At 50.9% G+C, this 11,101-nt stretch overlaps 4 protein-coding genes across 4 annotated transcripts; 3 read left to right on the forward strand and 1 right to left on the reverse strand.

Annotated features, from left to right (window-relative positions):
* The first annotated feature begins 17 nt into the window (after positions 1-17).
* Positions 18-1,513, forward strand: GLOTRDRAFT_72674 (uncharacterized protein). Its single transcript, XM_007865353.1, has 5 exons — positions 18-199; positions 256-464; positions 514-762; positions 818-894; positions 947-1,513. Exons 1-5 carry the CDS (start codon positions 40-42, stop codon positions 1,410-1,412), a joined length of 1,161 nt encoding a protein of 386 aa, XP_007863544.1. The 5' UTR covers positions 18-39; the 3' UTR covers positions 1,413-1,513.
* A 282-nt stretch (positions 1,514-1,795) lies between these two features.
* GLOTRDRAFT_110145 (uncharacterized protein) lies at positions 1,796-4,023 on the forward strand (the record flags this gene model as incomplete). The annotated part of the gene is made up of 7 exons (XM_007865354.1): positions 1,796-1,862; positions 2,066-2,398; positions 2,448-2,578; positions 2,634-2,783; positions 2,838-2,910; positions 2,966-3,384; positions 3,439-4,023. The coding sequence occupies 7 exons, from the start codon at positions 1,796-1,798 to the stop codon at positions 3,646-3,648; spliced, it is 1,383 nt and encodes a 460-aa protein (XP_007863545.1). The 3' UTR covers positions 3,649-4,023.
* Positions 3,728-6,157, reverse strand: GLOTRDRAFT_35913 (Gaa1-domain-containing protein; the record flags this gene model as incomplete). Its single annotated transcript, XM_007864678.1, has 11 exons — positions 3,728-4,144; positions 4,201-4,570; positions 4,625-4,696; positions 4,749-5,022; positions 5,075-5,176; positions 5,228-5,329; positions 5,391-5,556; positions 5,598-5,688; positions 5,738-5,832; positions 5,880-5,982; positions 6,033-6,157. Coding segments are annotated over 11 exons (1,917 nt in total), but the record flags the coding sequence as incomplete, so codon positions are not given.
* A 164-nt stretch (positions 6,158-6,321) lies between these two features.
* On the forward strand, positions 6,322-10,938 carry GLOTRDRAFT_137080 (cysteine proteinase; the record flags this gene model as incomplete). The annotated part of the gene is made up of 22 exons (XM_007865355.1): positions 6,322-6,718; positions 6,774-6,865; positions 6,921-6,959; positions 7,012-7,217; positions 7,274-7,358; positions 7,405-7,500; positions 7,550-7,617; positions 7,666-7,974; positions 8,024-8,143; positions 8,191-8,343; positions 8,395-8,616; positions 8,670-8,757; positions 8,809-9,075; positions 9,127-9,226; positions 9,281-9,388; positions 9,443-9,585; positions 9,634-9,774; positions 9,828-10,096; positions 10,147-10,248; positions 10,300-10,516; positions 10,565-10,842; positions 10,902-10,938. The coding sequence occupies 22 exons, from the start codon at positions 6,322-6,324 to the stop codon at positions 10,936-10,938; spliced, it is 3,537 nt and encodes a 1,178-aa protein (XP_007863546.1).
* Positions 10,939-11,101: the final 163 nt, after the last annotated feature.

The following is an 11,101-nucleotide window of genomic DNA, read 5'->3' on the forward strand; positions in this document are numbered from 1 at the left end:
TTCAACGCGGATCCGGTGCGAAACGGAACTCTGCCTGGCATGTCGCATCCGCACACCCTCGTCCTTCACATATGGCCGGGACGCTGGGGTCTCATATCCGTGGACCCGGCCTGTCTAGCAGCCGCATTGTACTTGCAACTCACTATCCCCGGCGAGTTCTCTGTTGCAGAATGCACGAACCCGGATCTATCTCCTAGTGGTGGGTTAGTGCGTCTGCTGTCCGCGGACGTCTAGTCTTCTGACCTTTGGAGATAGGCAAACTGCCTTTTCTAACTGATGGAATGCACTCCGTCTCTCCCCTGGCATCCATCATGAAGTTCGTCTCGTACCGGAGACTCGGCGAGTCACCCTCGGAGAGCGCTGACCATAGGGTCAACGATTTGGATGCCATCCTGAATGTCCACGAGAGGGCGCAGAAGGCGGCGTGGTGCGCTCACATAGAGTCGCAGCTTGGAGACCTTCTGGTATGCCATCTACTCATGTTCCTCCTGACAAAGCTTAGCGCGATCCCAGGGCCATGCAATGTACGCCATGCAAGTCAACTGGCGTGAGCTCGTCCACCCCACGTTTGCTATGATGCTGCCCGTACCTCAGCGCTATTATGTCCCAGGACGTCTGCGAGACACATACAAGTCTCGCTTGGAATCATCTGACCTGTGGGATGTTTCTGGCGAGGAGGTCGAGGAGAAGCCGAAATTCGGCGAGAAAAAGAAGGAAGAACCAAAGGAGCACCAGTTCAAGCGAGTGTTCCAAAGGGACAAGGTACAACGCGTTCCTTTCATTGTGCTTCGCCTTCCTTCCTAAATTTGTGACCCAGATAGTAGAGAAGGCCAGAGACATTCTGGACATCTATGCGAGACTGCTCGGAGACAAGTCATTCTTTTTCCATGATCGGTTAGTGATCACATACGCTCCGACTCGATATCGGTGCTAAGCGACTTTGTAGGCCAACGACTTTGGATATTGTGTTAGCCGCCCATATACTTCTTCTCATCGAGCCACCCTATCCAGACCCTCTTTTGAAGTCACTCGTGAACGAGTCCTACCCTCGCCTCGCCTCGCACGCCCGATCCGTGTACTCGGCCGCTTTCCCCGTGAGCGAGTCTTATCCACCTCTGGCTTCGTCTAGCCAATCCTCGCTCCGAGCACTCCTTCCCTCGTTCAGTTGGAGTAGTGTCCGTCCTGCATCAGCCCCGAAGAACACCAAAGAGGATAGCAAGATTGACTTGTGGACGCTGGGGTGGATCGCTCTCGCTACTATCGGTACCATCGGGTTTTGGGCAGTCGCTGGACCAAGAATCACGTTTGTGGTTGCAGTAGATGATGAGGACGAGGTAAACGAGTTGGATGAGGCGGAAGATGACGCACCGGAGAATCCACCGATATCTGACGATGAAGGAGGGGTATCGTAATGGGACAATATCGATCTACGTATAGCTTATTACCTTCGAATGTGAATTTCAGCATCCACAGTGGATTTGACGGGTCGCGGCAGGACCCCCGATAATTGGTATAAATGCCTGATCAGGTTCCGGACAAATTTTGGGACTTTAGAGCCCTCAATGGCTGATTTTTTACAGACAAATCGGCCGATTCTGGAGAACAGGCCTGATTTTTTTCCGGACATTTTGGTCAGACTTGGCCATTTCGATGCCATATTTACCCCGGCACCTGCCGGGGAAGCTAAATTTAGACGTACCCACGCCACAGTTGCCTTTTAGAGCCACTTTTTCGCTGTGATGCCTGTTTTTTTCCGGACAAAAGGTCCAAAATCGGCGATTTTCTTCCGGACAAAATGGGTCTACTTATGGGTCCTCGGGATCAGGCATTTATACTGATTATCGGGGGTCCTGTCGCGGCGGGTGAGTCCATCGCACGTGGTGTTGTGACCGGCACAGCCACACACTCGACGATCACCCACGCCACCGAGATCGTGACCTCGTCTCCGCTCTTAGAGTATTTGGATTTGTCGCGGTTGCCTCTCCCGCCATGGATGACGAACACATCGTCGTCGACGACATTGACGAAAAGCCTACTACTAATGGATCATCGTATGCTACCACAGCCGCTCATCGCGCCGCCCGACATGCGGACAATGCCAGAGCATCGTCGTCGCGCCTGCAGGGGCTTGGGACAACAGAACGGACGACTCGCTCGGCAGCAGCACGAATGAAGCCGCAGCCCAAGCTGAAGCTGAAGCTGAGTGAGAAGGCTGCCCAGCAGGCGCCGGGAATGTCGTTCCTCGGATCCTATGACAGAGAACTGGACTCGGACGATGAGGATTTGGCATTCGAGGAGCAATTCGTCCTGCGCATGCCCCCTGGAGATGATTGCGAGAGGCTGCGGAAGATGGTTTCAACGAGGGAAGTGGAGAATGACGTTTGGTTTAAATTTAAAGGTACGTATATGTGCTTTAATATGTCACATTCCGCTCAATCCGCACATAGATGCCAGACGAGCTGTATTCCACATAGGAAATAACCTTTACTCTGCGAAACTGGTCGATCTACCTTGTATAATCGAATCCCAGAAGACGCTGGACAATAAGCAGATGTTCAAAGTTGCAGATATATGCCAGGTTGCCCCGTTCCATCAGCTGCTATCCCTGTTCGATGCTGACTGGTCGCCTTCAGATGCTGGTGGTAGAGGGCAAGGTGGACAATGAAGAGGCTGTTAGCAGCCAGAAGAATTTCAATATCGACGAATTCATCTGGCCGCATGGGATCACGCCGCCGCTTCACTGGGTTCGGAAGAGAAGGTTTAGGAAAAGGGTGAACAGGAGAGTGAGTTAGTATTCTTTACTTGTTATTGGCCCTTAGTTCATACATGCATCGTAGACCATCGAGAGTGTAGAAGAGCAGGTTGAGCGACTATTAGAAGCAGACGCCGCGGCGTCGCAGGTTCAATATGGTATTCAAGTTTCACCTCTATAGTCAGCTTACCCTAACCTATCCCTTTATTTTAGACGTGCTAGAGAATGTGAACCCTGACATGTCTGACTCTGAATTTGCGGACCATGAACAATCCTTCGATGCGCCAACACCAGCTTTTGGCTCGGAACTCGGCGACGCGCCCACGCCTTTACCGGGCGAAGAAGATCTCGCACAGGACGGAGAGGAAGGCGAAGATGGCGAGGACGAAGGTGATGGTGACATTGATGAGGAACTAGCGGCGGAGCTAGACCTTGCTTTGGGTGATGAGGACGAGGGAGATGATGCGGATGAGGAAGACGAAGAGGAGGAGAGTGAAGAGGAGGAAGACGACGATGAAGACGATGAAGTCAGCCAAGCGAAGAAGTTGTTGAACGAGGAAATTCGAGACCTTGAAGCTGCTGTTAACAAGAAAGAGGGCGAAGTCGCAAGCAGCGCAAACCCATTGATCCGGGTGAGTTTCTTTGCGTGGTCTATTTCATCTACAACTTGCTAACTGCGTCTCTAGCGGCGGTTCGAGGATGCTCTGAAGAAACTCAAGGCAGATCTAGCCATGAAGGTTGCACAAAGGGAAGAAATGAAGGAGAAGCAGAGAGTCGCGAAGGAAGGTGGGGCATCTGAAGCTGTTGACACTGACGGCGACAGTGGTCCAAATGATGAGGACGCCGATGATCTCTTCGGACCTGAAGAGTCTGGAGTAGCTATGGACATTGGATAGATAGGGAAAACGTGTCTTCTCGTGTATTGTGTGCACTGTATATTATTTCATATGTATGTGTGTGTACCACCTATTATCCCTATAGCAGACAGACCAATCCCCCTTGCAGAGCTAGAGGTGCATAAACCAAGCAGACGAACGGCGCAAACCAGATACCTAGAACGTCCCAATTCCACATCGCCTTCCGCACCTCTTCTTGGAGAAAGACCATCCAACCAAAGCCTAGTAGTGCGTATGCGAGGTACGTAGCTATACGAACCCCCAGCTCGGGAGACGATGAGGCAAGAGTCAACGGAACGCCCAGCAAGACAGCAGATATTGCTGCCAAGGAGAAATTGAGGACTGATGTCACTGAAATGACAGTTGAGGCAATGCAGAGGTTTATGGACTTCAGGACGTTGCGGATGGCTGTTCTCAGCTCCGTCTGCGCTTGTCCCGAGAGTGAATAGATAACGGGGACTGGTGAGGTAAGGTAGAGAAGGAACAGCGGTAGTGTCTGTAACAAATAGGTTAGCTAGTGAATCCTGTAAAGTGAAAGCGGCATCTACTGACGGTTGCTGTGTCCAGTCCAGGCGATTTCGTGAGAGCAAGGAAGACTACCAGCCCGAAGGCGTGTGTGTACAGCACAATGGAAAGAGCTGCAAGTACAGGCCTCGAACGACGCGTCCATCTTCCACCACTGTGCGGACGAGGAGTCTTCTCATCCTTCGCGTCGGCTTGCTCGGGGGGCAATTGACGCCAGCCCGCCGATATCCACTCTGAGATTCCCCCGAACATCATTGACACGCTGATCAAGATGGCGCTAGGCAGATACATCCCGATTTTCATGAATGTGTAGGGGCTGGTCATGATATAGAAGAAGAACGAGGCGTGCAAGCGCTCGAGGAGATTATTCGTTGTCCTGAGCGACGACTCTATGACTCTGCGACAGTAGTTAGTAAGTGCGAACAGGCGGCAACTCGTCCAGAATACAGACCGGCCTATCGCATGAAACCCATGTGGACCTGGTGCGGGTTCTGCGAAGAGGGTTATAGCATCTATGCGGAATCTTGGTATTCCACTGTCAGAGAGGATATAGAGACCGTAGACGTAACACATACTGATGGAACAAGCCATGGACGCCACTAGCCATTCCTCGTGCCTGGTAGCCTACGTGTCGAAAGACGTTCTTTGCCCGATACGCGAACTCCTTGAAGTCGTTGTTGTCCCGCACCACGCTTGGCAGCCAAGGCGGGAGGCCTAACACATCCTTGCTAGGGAATTCACTCGGTTCAAAATGATCGTATAGTAAGATCGGGACGCCACCAGTGTAGCGGGAGATGATTTGGCAAGAATTAATGAGATCCTGGTTTGGCAGGCGACCGTTCAAGCCCTCTAAGATAATTCAGTATCCTTGGCCCTAGAGAAAATCTGGGGTCATTCATACCTATAAAGAAGCCAAGATGTGAAAATGAATGTCCCGGATAGTCAATGTTCAAGGCCGTCCATATAACACCCGAGGAGAGAGTCAAGGGTTCCACCTGCAGGTCTTATCAGAGGCAGGTCAGACTCGCCTCCACCCACAAAGTAGCAGACATACTGGATTGTAGCGAGCCATGGTATGCACTGAGCCATGCATGCATACCATCCATGTACCCGTCGCTGATAACAAAGATAAGATCCTTGGCCCACAGCGCATGTTCTGGTGCGAAGTGGAAATGTCAATGATAGGAACATCAAGCATGGTGAGCACAGATAACTACTTTTGAGAAAAGCAGCCAACGCTAGGACAGTGGCAACACCCCGACTATTGATAGTACCGTCACCCTCCCCTGTTCTGCTTAGCCAGGAAGCGCTGATGACCATGGCTTCGGCACCGGAGGCTCGAGGTGAGGAAGAGACCGCGTAGACATTGACGCCCTCTATGGTCTAGGACAGTCAGACGAGCACGGATATAAGGCGCACAGCACGCGCACCTCACTACCTTTCCTGTATTTGTAAGACTGGCTTGCAGCTGGAAGGCCGAGCTTATGTAGTTCAGTGACCAATAGGTCTGCCCGCCTTGTTTGGACATGAGTACAGCGGAAGATATTGATATTTTCAGACTGACTCGCTGCTGCTGATATTATTCCGGATCCACTCGTCTATTTGATCCAGGTATCTGTCGGCTCTATGTACATCGTTCCAGTCCCAATAGGTGCTAACCTGTACGATATTATGTCTAGAGAATGACAGGCGAGGGATGGACATACCTGGCCGGGCTGAAGTGCATTCTCATCAATATACGTCCCTTGACTCAGCATAGGCAGAGGTATAAGAAGCATCCATAGCAGACCGACAACCAGAAGGGTTACTCTATACAGACGTCAGAGCAGTCAGACCTCATAGCCAGTGCATGGAAATACTTGATGTATGGCAGCCTTTTCCACAGGGTCGCCGATAAAGCCCTTCGCCTCTGGATTCGAGCGACATTGGCGTCCCCGCCCCCCCTTCTGAGCCGACTCAGCAAACTCATGACATACCCGAGAACAGTAGAAAGCCCGCGTCGTGGCGTGCAAGAAGCATGGCACCGGACACGTCGATCACTCGGAGCCTGTATTGATCGTCTAGCCCACGTGTGGCGTACAAGGCTTCTTACTTGGTTCTGCCTCAGGACTTGCAAACTCTCTCGTCTGCCACTTATACCGTGAAGAGATGGCACCAGCTCGGAGACGTCGCAAGTCGCCCGCGAACAATGGGTTAGCGGCGGGAGAGAAGTTGAAGCGCGAAGTGCTGCAGGGTTCTCGTTCAAACTTGTGGAGTTGGGTCGGGATAGAGGTCACGAATGTGTCAGATATAACCGACGAACACCGTCTAATGTCCTGCGGACTATCCAAACGCAATGGCTGGCCCATCTGTCGCAACAAGTATGCTTCAGGGGACCTGCCACAGTCCAAAGGGAACCTGACAAGGGATGCCGCGCACTCCGCAGCGGACGAGGATATTATCGTCATATCCGATGATGAAACAGGACTCGAATGCTCTCGTAAAGCGTGCAAGAACAACCCTAATTGCCTTAACTATCTGGGTCAGGAGGCTTGGGAGAATGAAGGTGAGCGCCGCTGACATGCATTTGAATATCCCACTTCATGACATACCGCATTAAGAGAAAGCCAAGGAGGCATATCTGAAGGCAGCGGAGCTTGGGCCGGATCCCCGTCTGCAAATGCGCGATCCAGGATCCCCAGTTGGGCTGAAGGTATACATGCTCACCTTTGATGCTGAGAGTTGTTGGTCATCAATGAACCGTCCAGAACTTAGGAGCAACTTGCTACGCCAACGCCTTTCTTCAAGTACGTTCGATACACGTTCTCTTGACGATGCATAATCAACCTCGTCGTCCAGGTTTGGTTCCAAGACCTGGCCTTTCGCGCAGGCGTTTACAGATGCATGCCAACTCAGGACTGGGAACATGGATTCCAAGATACACCGGTCTTTCAGCTGCAAGTGACGTTCGCTGCATTACAGGAAGGATCGCACAAGGTATTTAATCCTGTGAAACTTGTTGAGAGTCTGCGATTGCGGACGACCGAGCAGCAAGACGCCCAAGAGTTCGTCTCCCCTTATTAATCGACTACACTCGGGACTTCACAATCATCACTGTTAGATTCTCGAAATTATTTATGTCGTATCTCGATGCGGAGTTCAAGAAGCAGTCTGAACCGTCTCTGAGGACTCTCATCCCTGATCAAGTGAAGCCATAGTATGAGCGCCTTTGTATCTTCTAACTGCTTATAGTTCCAAGGTACTCAAGTATACGGCACCGAATGCCTCAATTGCCACAATAGATCGGAAACTCTCAGTGAATTTCTTGAGCTGGAGATCAGCCTGCAGGTAGGTTGGTTCCTAGTCATGCACGTGCAATACTTACCACATACTGTAGCCCAACTGTAGACTAGAGCAGCGAATAGATGCCCTCCTACAACCCGAGACGTTGTCCGGGGATAATAAGTGCGATTGCTTGTTTCGTATATGTGCAAATACCTGAGGTGTGTACAGGTACCTTTGTCCAAGATGTGAAACCTTGCAAGATGCGACCCGGTACACCAAGCTGCGCGAACTACCACCCGTCCTCCATATCTCCTTGATGCGATTCGTTTACGACCTCGGGTCTATGGAACGCAAGAAATGTAGCCACTCTGTCACTTTCCCTACTGTTCTCGATATGGACCAGTTCTTGGATAGATCGCCTGGTGATTATAGCCAGCCTGGGGATAGCAAGAATCTCTACCGTCTGCAAGGCGTCCTTTTGCACAAGGGAGCTAGTGCTTTGCATGGTCATTATGAAGCCCAGGTGTATGATATTGCGTATGTACTACTTTAGTATCCTGCTTTGCTCGCGCTCAGATCCTTCCAGAAGCAAGCAGTGGTATCGGTTTAATGACGAGTCGGTCTCTGCACTTACATCTATGCCATACCTCCCACTTCCAGATGAAGCAGACGAAGCTGTGGAGATAGAGAACAAGAGTAACGGCAGGTAAGGCCATTCGCGTATGTGAATGGTGGGTACTTGATCTGCCCTAGATCATCTAAGAGTAGCACGAAAGCCCAGAGCACGAATAGGAAACGGCAGACGCGGAAGGCTGGTGATGAAGCGAACGTCCAGACTCTCCCATCCATGCTCGGACTTCCGGAGTCTAGGAAGTACGGGCAGTCTGGACAGGCGTATACAACGAGGTGAGCATCCGCATTTGTCTAGTGGCCTTACGTTTATATCACGCTCCTCAGGTATATTGCGTCGAAGGAGGCCTACATGCTTATATACCGTCGGGAGATGGCTGATTCCCGCACTTGTGATTCGGCGGTGGGAGCTACCAGGTCGGCAAGTCCACCATTTGCTTCGACGGGAGACGAGACGATTCGTATAATCATGCCTCCTGCACGGGCTCGTGAAGTTGTCAACGTAATGAACGAAGAGCTACGCGAAGCGATAAAGGACTACAGGTCCAAGTGAGTCAAGCACTAAGGTCATCTTCGAGCTCTAGTCCTGATCGTGATGATAGGCAGGAGCAGAAGGTCACAGAATTGACCAAGCTTCGCAGGGTGATGATGGACATACTGCACTCCTGGAACGTGACAAGCCACGATGAGGTCGGTCCTCTCGATTACGTAGCTAGTGACGAATAATAAACAATTTACTAGCCTAGCCTGATAGTCAGCGGTCAAAGCCTTGAGGCCTGGGTAGTGAGTGGATTGAAGGAGGTCGAGCGTAAGGGCAAGCAAGCCCTGAAGACAGTAGGTGTCGCCGATGAAGGGGAGCTATGCACAGAAAGTCAGAAGTCGGCCCCGGACTCTTCTTCTACTCAGTGCGGGCCCTCCGTTCGTCGAAGGTTCTCTAATTCTACTATCGCATGTCGTCATGGTTTACTTGATCCTATGGAAGCTGGAGACATGAAGCGACTGAGAAAGGTACGAGGTCTGGTCAGCATGCTGGAGATCCGCTCATTTGCCTCGCTTCAGACGGCCTATGAAAGGATTGTGCAGGAAACCAACTCCGAATTTCTGCCGGTGCTCTCTTCTGGAGACATTTGCCACACCTGTGTAGCTGAACAGTTCGATGGTGATTAGCCCGATTTACTCACCTTTCTACCTACATCTGAATTCCCTTGCCAAGAACGACTTTATCAAACAGAACACCCGAACCACGTTGCTCGATTCAACAAACTGTCCACTGATGACGGTGATACCAACAGCTATTGGATATCCAAAACATGGCTTAAAGGTGGGCGACATTGCTCGCGAGTTTCGTGGCTTGTATATAATATGTCGTTCTCAGACTGGAAGCTCTCGAAGCCAAAGATGCACAGATCGGGCCAAGAGGATCCCGCACCCAACCTTCCACCCTTCCAGCAAGATGTTCTCTGTGAACATGGATATCTTTCCACAGACGGACATCTTCGCCGTCGAATACCGGCACAGGTACGTGTGCATTGCAAGCTACATTGCTCCACCGCCAACGTGTCATAGGCGTATGACTTCTTGATCGCACGCTTCCCCGAACTACAATTGCCGTCAGTTGATACAGAAGTATGCGCGATATGCCAAACAACGAGCCATGTCTCGAAAGAAGAGCGCCTAGAATGGAAGAGCAAGGCAGATCTGGAAAAGGTCAGTCTGACGCGCATGGCTTCGTCGTGGCGGTTCGTAGTAATTCCTCTTAGCGCGCACTCAACTACATGTATGAGAATGCGCTGGAACACCATGGAGAGCTTCCTCCTAACATTCCATGCGCTATAATACCTCCTGAATTTGTTTCAGCGTGGAGACAGTGGGTGCGCCAGCCCTCCCAGGTTCAGCGACCGGACAAAGTAGACAACTCCATGTTCATCTGTCGACATGGTTTGCTACTGATAGATCCGAGCTCCGCGATCGACATCGATGGCTCCGTGGCTGTAATACCCATGGGGGAGTGGGCAGTGCTCAAGAACCAGTAAGTACTAAACCACGAATGTCCCGATAACATATTGAAGCATTTCTCAGTTATCCCGCTAAACCGCTTATCTCCGTTGAAAATCGATACGCCGGAGAAGGCTCTCGTATCGTATGCGACCTTCCCGTATGTCATGACTGTCGCTTCCAAAAGTAAATTCGTTCTGCGCCACATTGTCGTTCACTTATTGACTCCCACCGCAGAAAATCAGATTATACCGAAACCGATATCAACCTCCGAATATGCAATGCGCAAGGACTGCAAGAAGATCTGAAGCACTCGCAAGAGCGTCCGCGAATTTCAATATATGGTACTCGCGGCGCCAGAAGATCGAAACGGATACGGCATGGTGTCTACAAGGCGAACAATCTCAGTATTAGAATTTCGAAAGCGATGACGCTTAAGGACCTGAAGCTGAAGGTATGAAGGCCTCACTTGACTTGCCACTTCTTTATAATCTTGGATTAGTTGCAGGAAGAGAGGGACCTACCAGTAATCTGTCAACGCCTGTTCTATTGCGGCCAAGAGCTTGGGGATAACTCTCTCACAATGGGTACACTCGGGATACTTCCTAACGACACCATTGATGTACGGGAAGAACCAGAGGATGCGGACGCCCTTGATGACGAAGGCGATGGTCTGAGAAAGAAACGGCGTCTCGAGAAAGAGGGTCAGGCTTTTGATGGGACAATCCTCAGCGGTCAGCACCGGACTTCTTCTAGCCCTGAATCCCGGGAACGGGAGACGTGCGATCCACAGGACTGTGGTAAGGACTGTCCTTCCTGTACTTACCGAAACCCTCAAGAGAGGTCACTTTGCATGGTATGCGACGGGATCCTTAGTTGACATCCGATTGTACATAGTAAAGCGCCATATGCAGTACCATTTCATGGTATCTCTAACGGAACAAAACTCTCAAGATGATACATTACATTCTATGTGCACAGAGATAGCTGATGAGATGACAGAACGGTTCTGAATGTGAGATAATAATATAATCCACAA

Source organism: Gloeophyllum trabeum, assembly GCF_000344685.1.
Source record: "Gloeophyllum trabeum ATCC 11539 unplaced genomic scaffold GLOTRscaffold_00003, whole genome shotgun sequence".
NCBI classification, from domain to species: Eukaryota; Fungi; Basidiomycota; class Agaricomycetes; order Gloeophyllales; family Gloeophyllaceae; genus Gloeophyllum; species Gloeophyllum trabeum.

What these genes read in the sequence shown, in the direction of transcription:
- GLOTRDRAFT_72674 (XM_007865353.1), top strand. Translation starts at nt 40, where the DNA reads ATGTCGCATCCGCACACCCTCGTCCTTCACATATGGCCGGGACGCTGG. An exon ending in CGCAGCTTGGAGACCTTCTG is followed by an intron (nt 465 to 513) that starts GTATGCCATCTA and finishes GCGCGATCCCAG; the next exon opens with GGCCATGCAATGTACGCCAT. An exon ending in GAGTGTTCCAAAGGGACAAG is followed by an intron (nt 763 to 817) that starts GTACAACGCGTT and finishes TTTGTGACCCAG; the next exon opens with ATAGTAGAGAAGGCCAGAGA.